Genomic DNA, 18,337 nt, shown 5'->3' on the forward strand with positions numbered 1-18,337 from the left:
AGTTTATCTCAATACAGTCCAAAAACACAGATGTTATTTTTTTAAGTAGGATAACGATTTATTATGCATTCTAATACACAATGTGTTTGGACATATTGTGAACTAGAATCAAATTTAAAAAAATAATTGACGCCAATTTATAAAATTATCTTTCCACTTTATCACTACAAATGTCACATGTTGAAAGCTCATAATATGATTTTTTTTCAGTTTGTTTACAAATTTATTTCATCTAGTATTTTGTCGCTGCCATCATGGTTACCCATAATACCAGTTAAAAGTATTTGCTAACGCTCAGTCGTATGATATGGGGTGACATGCATTATTTTCGAGTGCAGTGTTGTTCGTATAGAAATTAAGCTCCATGCAAAATTTCAAGTCAATAGGTCTGTTCGTTTTTGAGACATCACCAGGACAACCAGGCAGTTATGAAATTCCCCTGCCCCACGAGTCTTCGATAATGCTCAGCCAATGAGGATCAAATGTTAACAGCTTGTATCTATTCCAAAAAACCGAAAAACTCTAAATAACTTGTGTTAATTTTACTAGGAGAACACAGGCAAGCGCGTTTTGTAGGTATGCGTCAATAAAGCCGCGGCTGTAGTAGGTGAATAGGCACGTCAAACATGCATGTTACAGGTCCGAGGCAGGCGCGATGCTGCGCAGCCCCCTGGCATGTGCTTAATTAAAACAGAGCCATCAATTACAGGTGATTGCGCCACATACCCTGCCTTCCTGCGATATTTCCCTCAGCCGCGCCGTGTCGAGCGAATCCGCTGTCTCAATTCTGATCAATTTATAATACTTGTAAAGCTATAAAAAGTAGTGTTACCAGTTAAATGATGAATAACAATTTCAACAAGTCTCCAAAACTTCTCACAACGTAAAGACATTTGTAGATACAATCACGTACAACAAGAGAAACAGCTCACACTAAGTTATATCATTCCCGATAAAGTCAAAGGCCTCAACAGCGTACTTTTCAGGATAAAACCGCGGTCACCATTTCGTACCAAACCATCATCATACTCCGTAGTATGGAATCACGTTATCCATTTGACACAAATTCAGATAAAGCAGCTCTGTCAAAACTCGAAATTAATTCTCTTTTTAATTCTGGAGATTCATACAGGGTTTGTCTGGTCCGTTGTGGCAAACTTCTAGGATGTAGTCTATTCAGATTATTTTGCTGCACAATTCGTCCTTTCCTAAAAACCACACCATCGAAGATTTATGTCTAAGTAGTATGAAATATTAATGACTTTTAAACATTTTAGCTACAAATTTGCCAGTTCATACTGCTTTTGAAACATTTCTAAAACAATTCAAAATCTTAAAGACATTTCAGCCTTGGTGAGGAGAGACGACATAAATCAAAATATGTTGAACTGAAACTGGGAAATGGTGCATATCCGCTAATACAGGCGAGTGGAAGGGGTGACACCCAATCTGCGAACAATGTAGCTTCTTTCAGGATGATAACCCTATGATAGTTTGATGATACCTTCATTGTTAAAGTTTTATTTCTTTAACGTGTATTTATTTTTTGGCTAGAGCATCAACCTAACATCTCCTAGCTAGAACTGCAACCCCGCGGTAGCACCAGGAACCTACTTTCCTCCTGAGTGGTTCCTCCGGTTATTCCGACAGTGAAGGGGGAGATTATAAGCGGAGGGGAGACGCTGAGTAAGGTTTACCTCTTATTTTGACTGCTCAGGGCAATCACGAGTAGTGTCACCCACGTGAACTTCAGTAGCCTACGTAGAGCAACACAGCCATAAGGCTGCAGTGTGCACAACTACTGCGCGTTACCGTTCAAATCATACATCCTCAGATGTGAATATTTGTGAGAATTGGTGTAATACTGGGGGTACCAGGAACCTTACCATCATGTATACCTTCTACATCGATTATTTTTCTTTTACGTTTCCATTTACAATACTATCGATTTAAAATATCACCTTACATTAATGTTCATAAATATTTGCCTTATGTATATTTACCGATTTACCGAGAGTTTTAAAATCACGCAATATCGCAATTTCATTGATTATTACCAACAGATACTATCTTGTGTGAATACCTTTTCAAATGTAGAACAATTTCAAACAAGTCTCATTAACAACCCAATTACATGTTTTTTACATTCCATAAATTGGCGAAGGCGCGAGCGACAGAATTAAATCCGAAGTTTACCGGAAAGAAATAAAAAGAACTTTAATAAGAATAAAATCTGCATGAGGAGCGCTCGAGTTTTATCAACACAATCGTCTTAATTAGAGAACCATAAACTAAATGAATATTTAAAAGTGGTATAAAAAGAACTCGGGATTAAATAGTTCCCTTCTGTTCTCCAGTGGATTAATACTTATACACATCACAGTTGCACTGTATTTTACAAGTACTCTTCGCTTCCTGCCCTGTGCATGCTACACATTGATAAGTGTAACAACAATTCTGAATGAGTTAGCACAAAAGTTACGATTATTCTCCTTCATTAAGTGAATCAGGAACAGAGGAGAAAACAATGATTTATCAATAAAATGCATATTTTACGTAAACTCAGTATTAATTTGGTTTTAACGATGGATGGTTTGTGAAGTTAACAAGCATTTTTGGCCATGTGCCATCGTTTAATACATAACATATTATAGTATAATAGTAATACTACATTTTGAGATCTGCAACTCTATCCCTCAGATGGACAGTAATATAACATTAAGAACACAAATTATGTTAAAGTGAAGAATCATACACACTAGTCAAGAGATCCGACAAAACATTTTGTGTGTAAATCCTATTATACAATCTAATACAATCAGTTTGGGTTGTCAGTTTTATTTGTTCTAAAGAAAATTACACATTACATTATCGGACCGACCACTCAGTCTACTATATTATGTTGCAAATGGGTTACTTTGGTTGCCAGTACAAACAAAAACAAACGAAACTGCTTTGGTTTGGGGTTGGTTATTTCTACTGCAATGAAGCCCTTCTTAATGTATATTATTTCATTTGTTCTGTTGTACCATATTCTTGCTATGTCCTAGTTATAAGCCATACCGTTCCTATATGATATTGTAAAATTATATTACCATGGAAATAAATTAAATAACAAATAAATAAATGCAAAACAAAATTAAATGTAATTTCGAATTCAAATAAATTTATATAGTCAAGTTGTTGTGAACAGACACTGGTCAGCGGTCCGTGATCGGTTGTTGCGAACAGACACTGTTCGGCGATCCGTGATCGGTTGTTGCGAACAGACACTGGTCAGCGGTCCGTGATCGGTTGTTGCGAACAGACACTGTTCGGCGATCCGTGATCGGTTGTTGCGAACAGACACTGGTCAGCGGTCCGTGATCGGTTGTTGCGAACAGACACTGTTCGGCGATCCGTGATCGGTTTTGAACAGACACTGGTCAGCGGTCCGTGATCGGTTATTACGAACAGACACTGGTCAGCGGTCCGTTATCGGCTGTTGCGAACAGACACTGTTCAGCGGTCCGAGATCGGTTAATACGAACAGACACTGGTCAGCGGTCCGTTATCGGCTGTTGCAAACAGACACTGGTCAGCGGTACAATAAGGATGATTTGTTAATCTTTATATACATAGTACATTATCGGCAATACATGCAGTACATACTGCAACGCTTGTATTTTAGTTATACTTTTAAAAAACTTGACCATGCACCTGTTTGTATTACTTATGTAATTATTCAAATGTCAATGTGCAATAAATACTTTGAATTTGAAAAGGAGTGTTTAAAGAGTGTCGTTGTAAGAACAATGTTGTTTTTATAGAAATATATAACGTTCTATTTTACTTTTCCTCGAAAGTAATATAAAAAATTTTTTGTAAATTCTAATCACGACATTATTATGTTCACCTGTGACCTTCTTCATTTTATTATTAGAAACAGAATTTAGGTATGAAAGAATTTTCACCTAGATGGAGAAAATTATAATGATTATTTAATATTTTGAACTAATAGAAATTTCAAAGACCGCTATTTTATACGCAGGAATGTGGTGGACAAGTATGTCAAACAACAGTTTCCAAACTTGCTCTCCCGAGTAAAATATTCAAATCTAATTACTGAACAATGGACGTTGTCGCTACTTGAGGCAGGTAAGAAATAAATCATGTTAGCACATGCAGTGTTGATGTTGCTTTATTAACCAACAGATGATACACGGATGGTATCGATTTTCCCAGCAACCCAATCATATTTTAGAACATGAGAAAAGTTTGATTGTGCAATCGATTTTAGATATAACGCCTGTGATCTTTTTATTTATTTTGTCCTTCGATGGATTTTTACCACGGGAATTGATTCGTGTAGGTCGCAACTGTGGACAAATTCGAGATTCGGTCCCCCTCTACTGACTAACGATAAATGTACCCACTGCGTGGCCTTGCAGTTTTATTAATTATAATTAGTGGCATATGTAAATAGATCGAATATACAAAACAGGTACCAAACAACGTACTAGCTGCTGTATCGCACGCGTACACGTACCTTAACATAAACGAGCAGTGTTTGAAATAACTCTTACATGTTTTGATTTTTAGTGTCCCCGGAAGGTTTAATCAACGTGCTTGCTGAAGGTCAACAAAGTCCTTCAAAACACCGACCCCAGTTAACTTTGAAAAAAAAGAAACGAATCGAAAAACAAGTAACGAAATGGAGATCAATCAAACAGACCCCTCTACTACAATGTTTGGCTGAACATCTCAAAATTACGCTCGGTATGATTAGGTAAGCAAAGGAGCGAAAAAAGTATAACTAATCAAGTATAACATAGTTAAACGAAGAAGAAATGAACGAACGCCGCACCCCATTAAAATCGCCGACACCATGTTCGATATTCCGAAGAGCTTGGCTATGAAAGAGTGATTCACCTCGAGCAAAACAGTCATAATAAACTTGACAATCTGAAGAAAATACCAATGTCCTAGCACAAGTCCACCAACATATCTAATGCCAGCGCTCCATAGTTCCGCAAAGCCAAAACTGCAAGTTCACCTGCTGCCGAACACAAACGTCTGAGAACAGTTCCCGTCAACAGATCCATCCACGATGGAGTCATTCGGCGACTGCTGTCTACTTGGTAATATCGGATACACACAGCCACGATTCCTCCAATGAACTAGCGCTGCTGTTCACGTGATAACACCGCCTTTAGGAAGGTTACTCGATGACATCTTCGTCTTCGTTATTCAACGTCACTGACCAACACCAACTCTAAAGTCGTCTATTGCTTCACAGCCGGAAGCCAGATCTACGCCGCTTGAACTTCGCAGCTCAGCCAATGTAAGACAGAGAATAACATTCGGAAAGACCGTGCAACGACCACATGTTGGTCCTCGACCCCATTGAAGCTGGCTCCGAATGAATTGCTGCTACGCTGAAACCAACAAATATATTATGAATCTATTGGAACCAAATCCCGTTTACCCAGTCTAGGAATTCAAGAGCAAACTATCAATATGATACACGCATCGCCGCCGGTTGGTATTGACCATCTGAAACACAACGTTGCAAAAGCGAACGAATATCAGCCCATATATTAATTGGTATCTTAACCCCAAATAAAGTTACCGAGCTTCACTCGATCTAGCGGTACTTTTTTGTCAAATCCAGTTCAACCCCACCACTAGCTATCTACACCTAGCTACGTTCTTATGCAAGAATTCACTTTTATAGACAGACAAAAAGTAAACCTCTTCTGGAACCTTTGAGTTGAAACATTTTCGTATCATAAGGTGACTATTGTAATTAAAAAATGTTATAAGAGAAGTTTTAAATACTAGACAGAATGTAAATTGAAACAGACGCACGAAAGTATAACGGCACGTGCGTGCATAGAGGGAAATATCGGTGAAACCCTCTCAGACACTTGTGGGGGTGCCAGTAAACGATTATGTGGCCAATTATCCATATGTGAATCAGAGTATCATTGTCGGAGATAGGCCGACTTTCCCGTCTCGCTGACGGACAAGGAGGTTAGGCCGACCAGTGCAGTCTGTGCCTTGGTGCGGGAGTGAAGTGCTTCTCTTGCTCACACGACCCGCGTTTACAGGGATTACAAATGTAAGTATTTATACTTTGACTTTCTCACTCTGGTAGCGGTTAGATCGCTATGCATTTTTATATTATATCTCGTCACTATATAGAATGTTCTGTTACTAACTGATATTCTCTAATTCTTCATGGATTGCTTAGTTAAGATCGACTAGAACATTACTTAAGAACTTCTTTCGAACGCAATTTGTATTCACTCCCAATTTAGTACATGCTGGATTATACTGTAGAACTTTTAAATTACCAAAAATTGTGCATTGAAGAATTTTTTTCAGAATTATAATTTATTTTTTTCTGAAGCTTAGACCAGATTGTTCAATTGTTTTGTGTACCTTTAAAGTTATTATCTTTATTATTATAGTTAGGATATAAAAAAGTGTGTTGTTTAAACTTCAAAATGCAGATTAAATTATTAGTTTTAGTGACTCGTAGTACAAAGAATTAGAGTCTATTTATTTATTTTCACATTTGGTGCGACGTATGTTGTCTGATGTACCTTCACATATTCCTCATTAAAGTTTTCAAAATTTTAAATACATTTCCGATTTTTTAATAATAATGTGAAGACGCGTGGGAGAAACCACATATACTAAATACTGTATTATCTCATTATTACTAAAATAATCACGTAACTTAAGTGTAAAAATATATACGAGTAATAAACCAAACATAATACCATACACCATATCTCAGGTCAAGTATCGCTATTCATCATAATAGATAAAATATCGAAGTGCTATTTCAAAGTGTAACAGATAACACGTAATCAATGAAACAATCGAATAATTACTTGGGATTCCAAATTGATACAAAATGAATGACTGATAAAACGAACGCTCAGTTCTCACGCTCTCCAATCTACCTATATTCTCCACTTTGCTCCTTCTCCCGCAATATCCGTTGATCGGAAACGAGATAGTAAGTTCCCAAACTAGTACAGCAATATTTATTGTTATACGAGTATTCGGGTGAAAGTTTATCACGCAAATAAACTCCAAATCATAAAGACCATCCTCCAGGGATGTTGTACGTTACTATACATTCTTTCACTGTAGTATACGATTTCTAATATTCACCCACCCAGGTGAAATGCCAGGAGGGATGACAGCAATCAAGTCGGTAGTAACTTTTCACAAATATGGCTCCTCCAGATTATGACGGGGGAGCGGTAGGAGGGGAGGGGGTGTATTCACGGTTCAAGTCACACGAGTTAGCACGAGAGAAGCAATAACTGAATACCAGTATTTCAGTTACATTATTTCTACTGTAGAATATGAAGAAGAACGTCGACAAAGCAGATAAATCATTCGTAAGGATATTTCTGAGTGACAAATATCAGCTTTGATGTCTAAAAATTTCAAATATGAGGATGTTATTATGACAGAAATGTCATCATTTATATTGTAAGGCGGATATCTCGGACCTGAGGATGTTAGTAAACGTTATTAGGAAGAACATGAATATATAGAGTGTGTTTAACAAGCCACAAATATTAGTTCTGAGGATGTCATTAACTTCAGGAAACAACTTTTGAAATTGTTACCATGATGGGAATATCAGCTCTGAAAATGTTACCAAGGCGGAACTATCAGCTTTGGAAATTTCATCAAAGCGAAAACATTGGATGCGAGTAAATTACTGAGGCGTAAATAACAGCTCGGAGAAGGGGTCCAAGTTGGAAAGATTACCTTTGAGGTAATATACCGTGTTGCTGATAAGGATCTGTTACAAAGGTATGGCATTAACTTGGTCGATGTTATCAAGGTCGAGAGACTCTGAGCACGTTACTAAATGATACAATCGCCACAGAAAATATCAGTTGGAAATATGAACACGTTGAAAGTATTAATCTCTAGGACATTATCGAGTTGTAGATATCGGTTATAAAGACGTGATTAAGTTTAGAATATGACGTAAGCAAGATGTAAACACCATCGTGAGCATGTTACTATGATGGAGATAACAAATATGGGGATGTTACTAATGGGGGAATGTAATCGTTACAGTGAGAGGTAATTGTCAAATCCTGCTTAACAAATAAGGTTTGCCACGACGCGACGCGACGCGATGAGAGGCAGTGATCAGGAGTAATTGGAGCTGATCCAGTTTGACGCGGTGTTTACCAAAGCAAAATGCCGAGCACGAGCAAACACCGTGCCGCCAACCAATTATAAGTTTTCATCCTTTGACAGATTTGCATCGACGCCAATATGTTTCCCCATGTTGACATTCGGCGGCAATCAGAGTTTTGTTGGTTCAGTCGAATAGACAATCTTGTGACGTTATAATAAATACGTGTTCCATAACGGCTCGGAAGTATCCATCCGTCCACTGGGTGTAGCCACTTTCAATCACATCCATGAGGCGGTATGTTTTTATACTCCATACTTTGTTATTACCATCTGATAAAGGACATTACACCTATTAGCATCAAAATATGAGCTTCCTACGTGATTTTCTGTTCCAAATAGACGATAGATGAACGTTGTTTTGATTTTTTTCAGAACCAAGATTAATCGAGTTAAACTAACATAGGGCATGATAATCATGGTGATTAAATGTAACAAATTCTTACAAAAGTTGTAACGTCCAAAATCGAATATCTGCCTATTTTTCCATTGTCTTTTTTATGATACACTGTCTAAGTAACCGTTATAGATACAAAGGGGAAGTTTTTAATATATGCTATACGTATAAGTCCTAGTTATGGAAAACACCAATATATATTTTTAAGATTCTTGGAGCATTGGAAATATTTTCATTTTATACAAAAAAATTTAAAAGTGAATTACAAAACATTTATAATTCACTAGTGGCATAAAATACTATGTTTTTAATGATAATATTCAAAATAGTGGTAAGTTAAACACGTTCATGTTAAACTATTTATATTTTAAAACCCAATAGTCTTTCATTTTAACGTAATAACAAAACATCAACTTTTAAACTTAGTTTATTACATTATTTTAAATCACTAAGACCACATCTGCAAGAAATTTTCTCGAAAAAGAAGTGGAAACTATGTGAACCCAAAGACATCCTAACATAGACTTTATAGCACTCTGGAGATAGGGAAACTTATAAATGAAATAAAATTAGGATGTTTGTAGGTATATAAGTATGTTTTTCATACTCTCATTAAAACATTGGTGATATATTTAAGAATTCATTTAATACAAGTTAAATTATAACAATATACATAAAAAATGTAAAATTCCCTATAGTTTCGTTTTTCTCATATTGCTTTAACTCTTAATTTGTTAAGGACCCAACAAATTATGTCGCTGTCCGCTTGTCTATCCGTTTTTTTTCCAAAATGTCCTAGAGACTTGAAACTAGATACATGGGTTCGTAATGATCCAAGGTAGAACCCTACTGTTTAGGGTGAAAAGGTTAGAGAGGAGTCAGTATGTCTGCCTGTCTGCGCAATAAATCTTGATAGAAAGATTCTAAAGACGAAACCTGGTACATAGGTTCCTCTTGGTACAAGGTGGAACCCTACTGATTATGAAGTCCAAAGGTCCAATGTTAGACTACCTAACTGTCCGCTTACCCGTCTGTGCGATAACTCTCAATAGAAACTTGAAACTTTTCACATAGTTAAGTTCCAGTTGTACCCCTCTTTGTCCAATTAAACGTATTGATTTTAGGGTCGGAACGTAAAAGTGAAGTCCGTCCATCCTTTCCGTCTGTGCGCTGCCACTTATTTTCTTTCTTTCCTTCGGTACAACGTTGAATCGGTTCATTCTTATTAATATTCACGCGCGAACGTAAATTTTAACCCACACGTTAGTATGAATGACTATGATTATGACTTTCGTTTATATTTAGTTTATATAAGTGAGACAATAGTAAAAAAACATCTCAATGAAGTCAATAACATCTGATTTGACTGATGAGTAACAAATGTACAAGAATTGTACTGTAAGGCCATGGTAAAATGTGTCTAACTAAGCGTTCACGGGTTAGATTTCTGATTTCTGGAACGATGCGACAATTTAGTGCAAAATAAAGCAGTTTATGGCAACGCTTACTTTAGAGCTAAAGCTTTTTAAAAGAAAACTGTTTAACTGCGCTAAATATCATTGTATTACTTCGTATATCCTCCAAACATAAGAAAGGGAAGGGATAAACAATAGTTTAATATATTATAAGTAATGCATACATTTTTGTATCACGTAATAATCCTGATAGCCCGGCAGACGAACACAAGACATATGTAGTTAGAGTTTACTTTCACAATAAGAAAGTTATCACTGCTCTTCCGAGGCATCGTAAGCGCGAACATAACGACGGTTTATACGACCATCGCATCGTAGCTAAATGCTGCTTCAAGGAGTAATAAATTACAGTGTAACTATAACTAACAAACAAAACGTCTCATCTTCGCCAAACACCATTCCACGAAACATACATAGTTTCTAATAAATAATAAATGCACACATATCTTGGGGGTGTAAACAATAATTATGGGAGTTTCATACTATATATTAATGTATCAATGTTATGTAACGATTGGCAGCTACTAAACACTTTTAGGGTACCATAAATATAATGATGTGGTATACAGGTACAGTATAGTATATTATTACGATGTTGGGTGCTGTTAGAGTATTGTAAATATTATGGTGTAGGGTACTGCCACGATATACTGCCATACTATAATGTAACGTATTGTTAGAGTAAAGTACATATTACGATGTAGGGTATTGTTCTAGTATAATACAAATATTAAGATGTAGAGTATTATTCCAGTATTAATAGTACACATTATGATGTAGGATGCTGTTACAGTATTGCGTACGTTATAATGTGGGGTATTATCACATTATAGTACAAATTATGATTTAGGTATTACTATGGTACCGTAATATGATGTATGGTACTATTAGGTAGAGTATTATCACCGTATGTACAAATTATAATTTAGAGTACTACCACAGTGTGATGTAAGGCGCTGTTACAGTACTCTTCATATTATGACGTAGAGTATTACCACAGTGTAGTAAATATCATGATGTAGAATATTACCACAGTACAGTACATATTATGATGTAGGGTACTGTTACAGTAATGCCGGATCCGGATATGTTGTCTATGTACGCCTACGCCACAACGGAAAGATGCTCTAATGAGTATGGATTCTTGTGAAAATCAAATTAAATGTGCTAACAAAGGCTATATTTAAAACTTTCTCTGCTGCATAATTCAGTAGCCCGCTGAATACACAAGCGTCTAGCAACTAATGAACGCTTCTTTCTGCTTAACGCTCATTTTATCGCGTGATAAATATTTTCCGAGCAAGTGGAGCGTGCGTTACGACGATGTAATGGTGTTAAACAGATCGAAAATAATTGTCTCGTTTCATGTGTGTGTATGGCAACGAAAAGGTTTTGTTTCGAAGGAAAGTTTAAAAACTGTTGCTCGTCTTGTTTGGGTTTATAGTTCGTGTAGCTTCGTGTCAAAGAAGTCGAGATGGCGCTCCAGCAGTAGATGGGGGTGAGGGCGTGGCTGACATGTGACTGCTTAAATAAATCATGCCATGTTTTCAACACGTCGTATCTGGTCTTCAATGAAACTTTTTCCACACGTTATCTTATGTTGATAAAAGATAAGAATTGTACGTTCTTTGAACCGACTGAATTTTATTAAATATTTTGTATGTTTATTGTGCTCTTGTTATGTTTTACGAGAAGGTTTATACTATTAAATACTTTTGTATTATTTTTTACCCAACATAAATGACTACAACTAAAAACATGTAATGAAAATTACTTTTAAACATTGTAAGCATTTCTTAATCTTCGTCATATGTATCTACCATGTTGATAACAAGTAATAAAGTTGTGGTCATTGTATATCTACCACCTTCAAATATTTCTAAGGTCATAGATTTATAAATATTATACACGAATACATACATTTGTGAGGGAAGCCAACTTCAATCACAAGATGTTAAACCAGAATTAACAGTGCAAGTAATATATATCTGCTTATAAAAGTGAGTGGAGGGCAGATTTATCTTGATTGGCTCGACCAATCAACGATCAATATGGCTTTTTTATCACGTACTGCCAGCTTTATGTCAGCAACTAACTGATGATGTCTTCCTGCGACGATATACGAAAACCGAATTTGGAAAGACTGGGTCCTAAATATTAAACGAGGTCGTGAAAACGTTTGATTGGAAGGTAGGCATACGAAATTAACACCAAAAACACCGTGCCGGTTCGTAGAGGGAGCGGGCAGCCAGCTTTGATTTTGTAACTCCTCCGACCACAGAAAACTCCAAGATGTCCTTGCCCTATCGAAGTCAGAAGAGAAGAGGACAAGAAACCTAATTCCCGATATCTAGAAAAACCTGAAAATACTAGAACCAATCAAAAAGCCAGAAAGCCACAGAAACATCTAGAAAGAGAACAACCATCTGGTAAAACAGATGGCTCGACCAGCTGTAAGGAAACAGCTCCCGGTCCGTCCAAAACACCAAAGGCCAGTCTCTAATCTTTCCGTCCTTGTCTTCCTACCTTATCCTTTGAGTTTTTTTTTTCTTTTCTCTCCCGGGGTAGAGGGGGAGGATGTGGCGTTTGCCACTTTATTTTGTTGGTCTTTGGACGGACCGGGAGCTGTTTCCTTACAGCTGGTCGAGCCATCTGTTTTACCAGATGGTTGTTCTCTTTCTAGATGTTTCTGTGGCTTTCTGGCTTTTTGATTGGTTCTAGTATTTTCAGGTTTTCTAGATATCTGGAATTAGGTTTCTTGCTCTCTTCTCTTCTGACTTCCATAGGGCAAGGACATCTTGGAGTTTTCTGTGGTCGGAGTTTAAAAAATCAAAGCTAAAAACAAAAAATAAAAAAAAAATAAAAAAAAAAATAAAAAAACTCCAAAGGATAAGGTAGGAAGACAAGGACGGAAAGATTAGAGACTACAACTGGTACTGCTGTCGTTAGCAAACAGCTAGAAATAGCTCTAGTATGGATATCCTGCACGCTCGCGAGGCGCTCCAAAAGCGTAACGGCTAGAATCTATTCCGACTGACCACACTACTCAAGAATAAATCTTTTTTAGTTTAAAGAGGCTTGAGGAAAAGCCTAGTAGTAGTAAAAAAAACTTGAACAAAATTAACTACTTTCTGTGGTAGCTACCAATAAATAAAGGTCTGAAGTGTTGACACAAGGATGGGTTTTTTTCGTTTGTTTCTACATCACTAATACGCTTGGTGGTCAAAAGGCTACAAGAGGGTGTTCCAGTAAGGTTGGGAAGGAAAATTAAATAAGTGTACACTTATTAGCCAAAAGCCCTCCCTAAGTCTCCACCATCCGGGTATCTCCACCCCGGAACCCAAGGGCCACTTAAGCACCCGAATGGAAACCCCGAACGGTTGGTGGAACTCCTTGAACCACCAGGAGAGTATTAACTCCAGACATAAAGTCTGTATTTTTTTTCTTCAAAGATGGGAGGAACAGAAGGGATGAAGAGACCATTCCAAAGCGAAAAATTAAAAATAAGAGAAAATTACACCCATCATAATATCAACAGACCCAAGTTCGTGTTGTAAAGGCTAATTAGGTAAAAAACCTGGTACTGGCAAAATTTAGCAAAAGTGGGCCAGTACTCTCCTCCCCCCCTACGGGACGGCTGAGAAAAAAAATTGGTGGCCAGTGGGAAAAGACAAAATAAAGTTTTATTTTTCCATACTAGTTTTTTAAATTTAGAGACTTGGAGCAAATAAATTCAGGCTCTTAAAAGGCGTGAAAGACAAACTGTAGAGCTACGGGAAGAGCTTAACGGAGTTACGGAAATCATTTGGTCGTGGTAAAGTGGTTTAATTAGGAACTATAAAAACAAAAAAACAACTAGTTTCTAAGTGTTGGCCAGGAAGAAAGGCAAAAAAAAACCCTGATGAAACCTACAGAAAAGAGACCCAAAAAAAAAAAACTAACTGGGCCAAAACCCAACAAAATTAGGTTAACAATCAATAAACCTTCTAAAAACAATAACAATAAAAAAGCCTTCAAAGGAAAACAGTAACAACAGTAAAAAAAAACACTTCCAATATAAACACTAAACAGCAAATAAATAAGATAGCTGCTGGAACATTTAGCAGCTTCAGAGACAAAATTATAAAGTCTTAAAGACACAAAGAGATAACAACACAACAACTAACTACAAAAATATATAGACAAACTACAATCTTCAACAATATTTTCAACAATAAAAACTAAACCTATCCATCGCTGCTAACTTAGCTGAATAACAAAGAATTCCACCTACTGCCAAAAGACTGACCCTACTAAGCAAGAGAAAGACAAAGAAAAGGAAAAGGGAAAGAAAATGTAAGCTTGTGTTGTAAAATGTAATGGGTTGGCCGAACCAAGGATAGCAGGCTGCGCGACTGCATTAGGGAATGGTAAAAATAAATAAACATAAAATTCGCTCCCAATGTACAGCCTAGAAAAATTGCCGAAGCAAAAAAAAATTCTCTAAACAGCCAATGCTAATCCTGATCCCCCCGTGTATATGTACTGTAAAAGAAGAGGAGTAAAAGTATCAGAGTGTTAATGTGGTGTAAGGAAGAGAAGAAGAAGAAGAAGGAGGAGGGAAAAAACTAAACTAACATCACTATGCCCCTAAACCATCCCTATAAACGTCCCGGCAGCGGTGCTTTGGTCTTAGATAGGCCCAAAATATTTCTTTAGGTGGGAAACATGGGCCGAACCTAATAAGTTTCCCTGACTTGGGACACCTCAATGTCACGGTGACTGGAGAGGTAAAATCATGAATAACCAGAGGGCGTGACCACAGAGGTTGCAGTTTGGCTGAAATTTGATTAGCCGCATTACTCAAATTTACTCGTCGAAACATTGCCAAATCACCGATACGAAAATTAACTGGTAAACGACCTTGGTTGTACTGCCGAGCAACTTTTCGGTGTGCAACCTCCAACCGATCCAAGGCCTGAGACCATCTCCTCTGCATGTCTCTGGAATCTTGTGTTTGGAGGAGATCATCCAAATTCCAATTGTTTTCCAGGGGAGGAAGTAATTTTGTAGCCAAGGAAAATTTCAGCAGGAGAGGTGCCAATTGACTCATGCTTAGCCGAATTAAAAGCGACTTGGAATAAATGGAGATTAGTGTCCCAGTCAGTATGATTTTGAGAATGGAAAATTCCTCAAGGCAACGCCGAGGTTTTTATTAACTCTTTCAGCAATTGACGGCTTTCGGATAATATGGCGAGGTCATAACGTGTTTGATACCAAGTTCCAGACACATGTTATCGAACTGTCTGGATTTGAAACAACCACCACGGTCGGTGACGAGTTGTGAGGGGAAGCCAAAATACGCGAACAAGCCCTTATGCAAAAGATTCACCGTAGTAGGAGCGGTAGCATTTTTAGCAGGCAAAATCACTGTATATTTTGAAAAGGCGTCAACGATTGTAAGAAGCCATTTGTGGCCTTTTTTTGTTCTAGGAAGAGGTCCCACGTAATCAACAAACACCCGTTGAAAAGGCCTGGTTGCTAATTGAGAAGCCAAAGGGCCTACCTTTAGTATTTTGAGCCTGTTTGCATCTCTGACAGAAAGGACAAGCCTTTACCCTCTCTTGGATAGCCTGCTTCAGGTCGGTAGAAAAGAAAATTTGACTAATCCGATCCCAAGTTTTCTTGAATCCCAGATGAGCTCCGAGAGGTGACTCATGGTAAACTTTAAACAATAGGTCGTAGAGTTTTGCTAGGTACCACTACTCTAGGTTTGGATTGATTAGGCAATTGGTGAACTAAAATGCCTTGAATTACAGAATAATTTTGATTGGGATTAGTACCCTTCAAAGATTTCACAATATTGCGAATTTGAGCATCTTGCTCTTGGTGGCCTTTGATGTCTTTGAAGGCTTCCGGTACAGAAAAAAGAATAAAAGCCTGTGTGTGGTCGGTTTTATTTTGAATAGTAGAACTCTGTGATGATTCGGTTTGGGGCTCAAATAAACGCGAGAGGCAGTCGGCCACAACATTGTCCTTTGCCCCTAACATGCTTGACAGTAAATTGAAAGGCATTGATGAGAGTGGTCCAACGTGCTATTTTTCCTACCTGGCGAGGATTGTTAAGTAACCATGAGAGTGAGGAATTGTCAGTCTCAAGCGTGAAGGAACGATGCCTCTAAATATTGTCTTAAATTTTGTAAAGGCATAGACTACTGCCAAAGCTTCTAAAATGGAAAGTTGAATAGTTCCTCTCGTGTACATTTAAAGGACGGCTCGCAAAAGCGATAGGGTATATTTGGCCCTGGATTTCCTGAGACAGCACTGCACCTACAGCAGTACCTGAAGCATCAGTTGACAGAATAAACGGGGCATCAAAATTTGGTAAGCGTAGGACCGGAGCAGAGACTAAAGACCGTTTAAGTTTGTGAAAAAGCATTCTGTTGCTCCTCACCCCATATGAAATTTACATCCTTTCTCTTTAACCTATTCAACGGCTCACAGATTGACGCGAAATTGGGAATAAATTTAGAATATAAAGGCACACATTCCAAGAAACCTGCTAACCTGCTTAGTATTTTTGGGTTGAGGGTAGTTGTCGATAGGGCGAGTTCTATTTGGGTTGATGTAACTTTCCCATCTTCGAAGACGTGGCCTAGAAATTCTATTTTATGAGAGGCAATGACCATTTTTTCTGGGTTTAACTGTTAACCCTGCCCTACTAAGTCGTGTCAAGGACTAAATCGAGATGTCTTTGGTGATCTTCCAGATTTTCAGAAAAAATAACAAGGTCGTCGAAATAGCAGAACAAGAAATCAAATTTCACATCACCAAAGATTTTATTTTATCAACTGAGTCAGTATCATGCTACCACTAGCTAGGAACCAAAAGGGAGGTAATTGTATTCCCATTGGCCAGTGCTTGTGACAAAAGAAGTGTACTTCTTGGAAGCCTCATCAAGTGGTATCTGGTTGTAAGCGGACACCAAGTCTAACATAGAAAAGATCTTAGCCTTGCCTAGAAATTGAAAAGAAGACTCCTACCGTAGGCATCGGAGTTGAATCGAGCTCCAAGACATTGTTTAAGGCGCGGAAGTCAACCACCAGGCGTGAAAGAACCTCCCTTTTTAGGTACTAAAAATGCTGGACTGGAGTAAGGGGAAGTTGAAGGTCTAATAACGCCTTTCTCCAGAAGGCCTTCGATATGCTCACGAATTAAAGCCATTTTCGGGGGAGCATAATGATACGGACGGCACCTGAACGGCTTGTCTGACTTGACAGTGATAGAATAAGTCAAAAGGTTAGTTTTACCCAGCTGTTTGGTCACAGTTTCGGGAAAACACCGCAGAATATTTTTAAATGTCTGATTTGGACACTGCAGCTGGAGCTAAACACCTACACGGTTGTTAGTGAAAATGGGAAAACTTAATGTAACTATGTTGAGATACCTCACGAAAGAAGACTTCAGAGTTCTTACAGCAATAGAAATGGGAATGAAAAAACCACGATCTGCTACCAATTTGCGACGATATACGAAAACCGAATTTGGAAAGACTGGGTCCTAAATATTAAACGAGGTCGTGAAACGTTGATTGGAAGGTAGGCATACGAAATTAACACCAAAACACCGTGCCGGTTCGTAGAGGGAGCGGGCAGCCAGCTTTGATTTTGTAACTCCGACCACAAGAAAAACTCCAAGATGTCCTTGCCCTATCGAAGTCAGAAGAGAAGAGGACAAGAAACCTAATTCCCGATATCTAGAAAACCTGAAAATACTAGAACCAATCAAAAGCCAGAAAGCCACAGAAACATCTAGAAAGAGAACAACCATCTGGGAAAACAGATGGCTCGACCAAGCTGTAAGGAAACAGCTCCCGGTCCGTCCAAAGACCAACAAAATAAAGTGGCAAACGCCACATTCCTTGTTCAAGTTGTGTTTCTTATGAATTATTTCTAAGGTTTCTTATACTCATTGCATTTAAATGATAGTAAGGCAGTTTTAAGTAATTGTCAATTTTGATAACCTATTTGGGTTTTTAGCTTAAAGCTTAAGCTTTCAGATAACTTATTTCAATGGTTCCACCATTTTTACAGAAATAACAATTGATCATTATTATATCAAGATGATAAAGGATTCCAGACGCACACAGTGAAATCGTGCTTTATACTGGTCTCAAATCAGAATATCTGAAGATTTTAACTGTGTTGAGCGCAAGCGTAAGCACTTAAGTATACTAATTAATATTATATGTTTAACGATCCTG

General features: G+C 37.7%; 2 protein-coding genes across 3 annotated transcripts in view; one reads left to right on the forward strand and one right to left on the reverse strand.

Annotated features, from left to right (window-relative positions):
• The window catches only part of LOC124357173 (calcium uniporter protein, mitochondrial), a 433,451-nt gene that overhangs the window by 26,119 nt on the left and 388,995 nt on the right, over positions 1-18,337 (reverse strand). The window lies entirely within an intron of this gene.
• LOC124357171 overlaps positions 8,341-18,337 on the forward strand; it is a 146,593-nt gene continuing 136,596 nt past the window's right edge. Inside the window, exon 1 of the mRNA XM_046808689.1 lies at positions 8,341-8,461. Coding sequence (XP_046664645.1) covers positions 8,454-8,461 — 8 coding nt within the window. The 5' untranslated portion in view covers positions 8,341-8,453. The remainder of the gene's footprint in view (positions 8,462-18,337) is intronic.

Source organism: Homalodisca vitripennis, chromosome 3, assembly GCF_021130785.1.
Source record: "Homalodisca vitripennis isolate AUS2020 chromosome 3, UT_GWSS_2.1, whole genome shotgun sequence".
NCBI lineage: Eukaryota > Metazoa > Arthropoda > Insecta > Hemiptera > Cicadellidae > Homalodisca > Homalodisca vitripennis.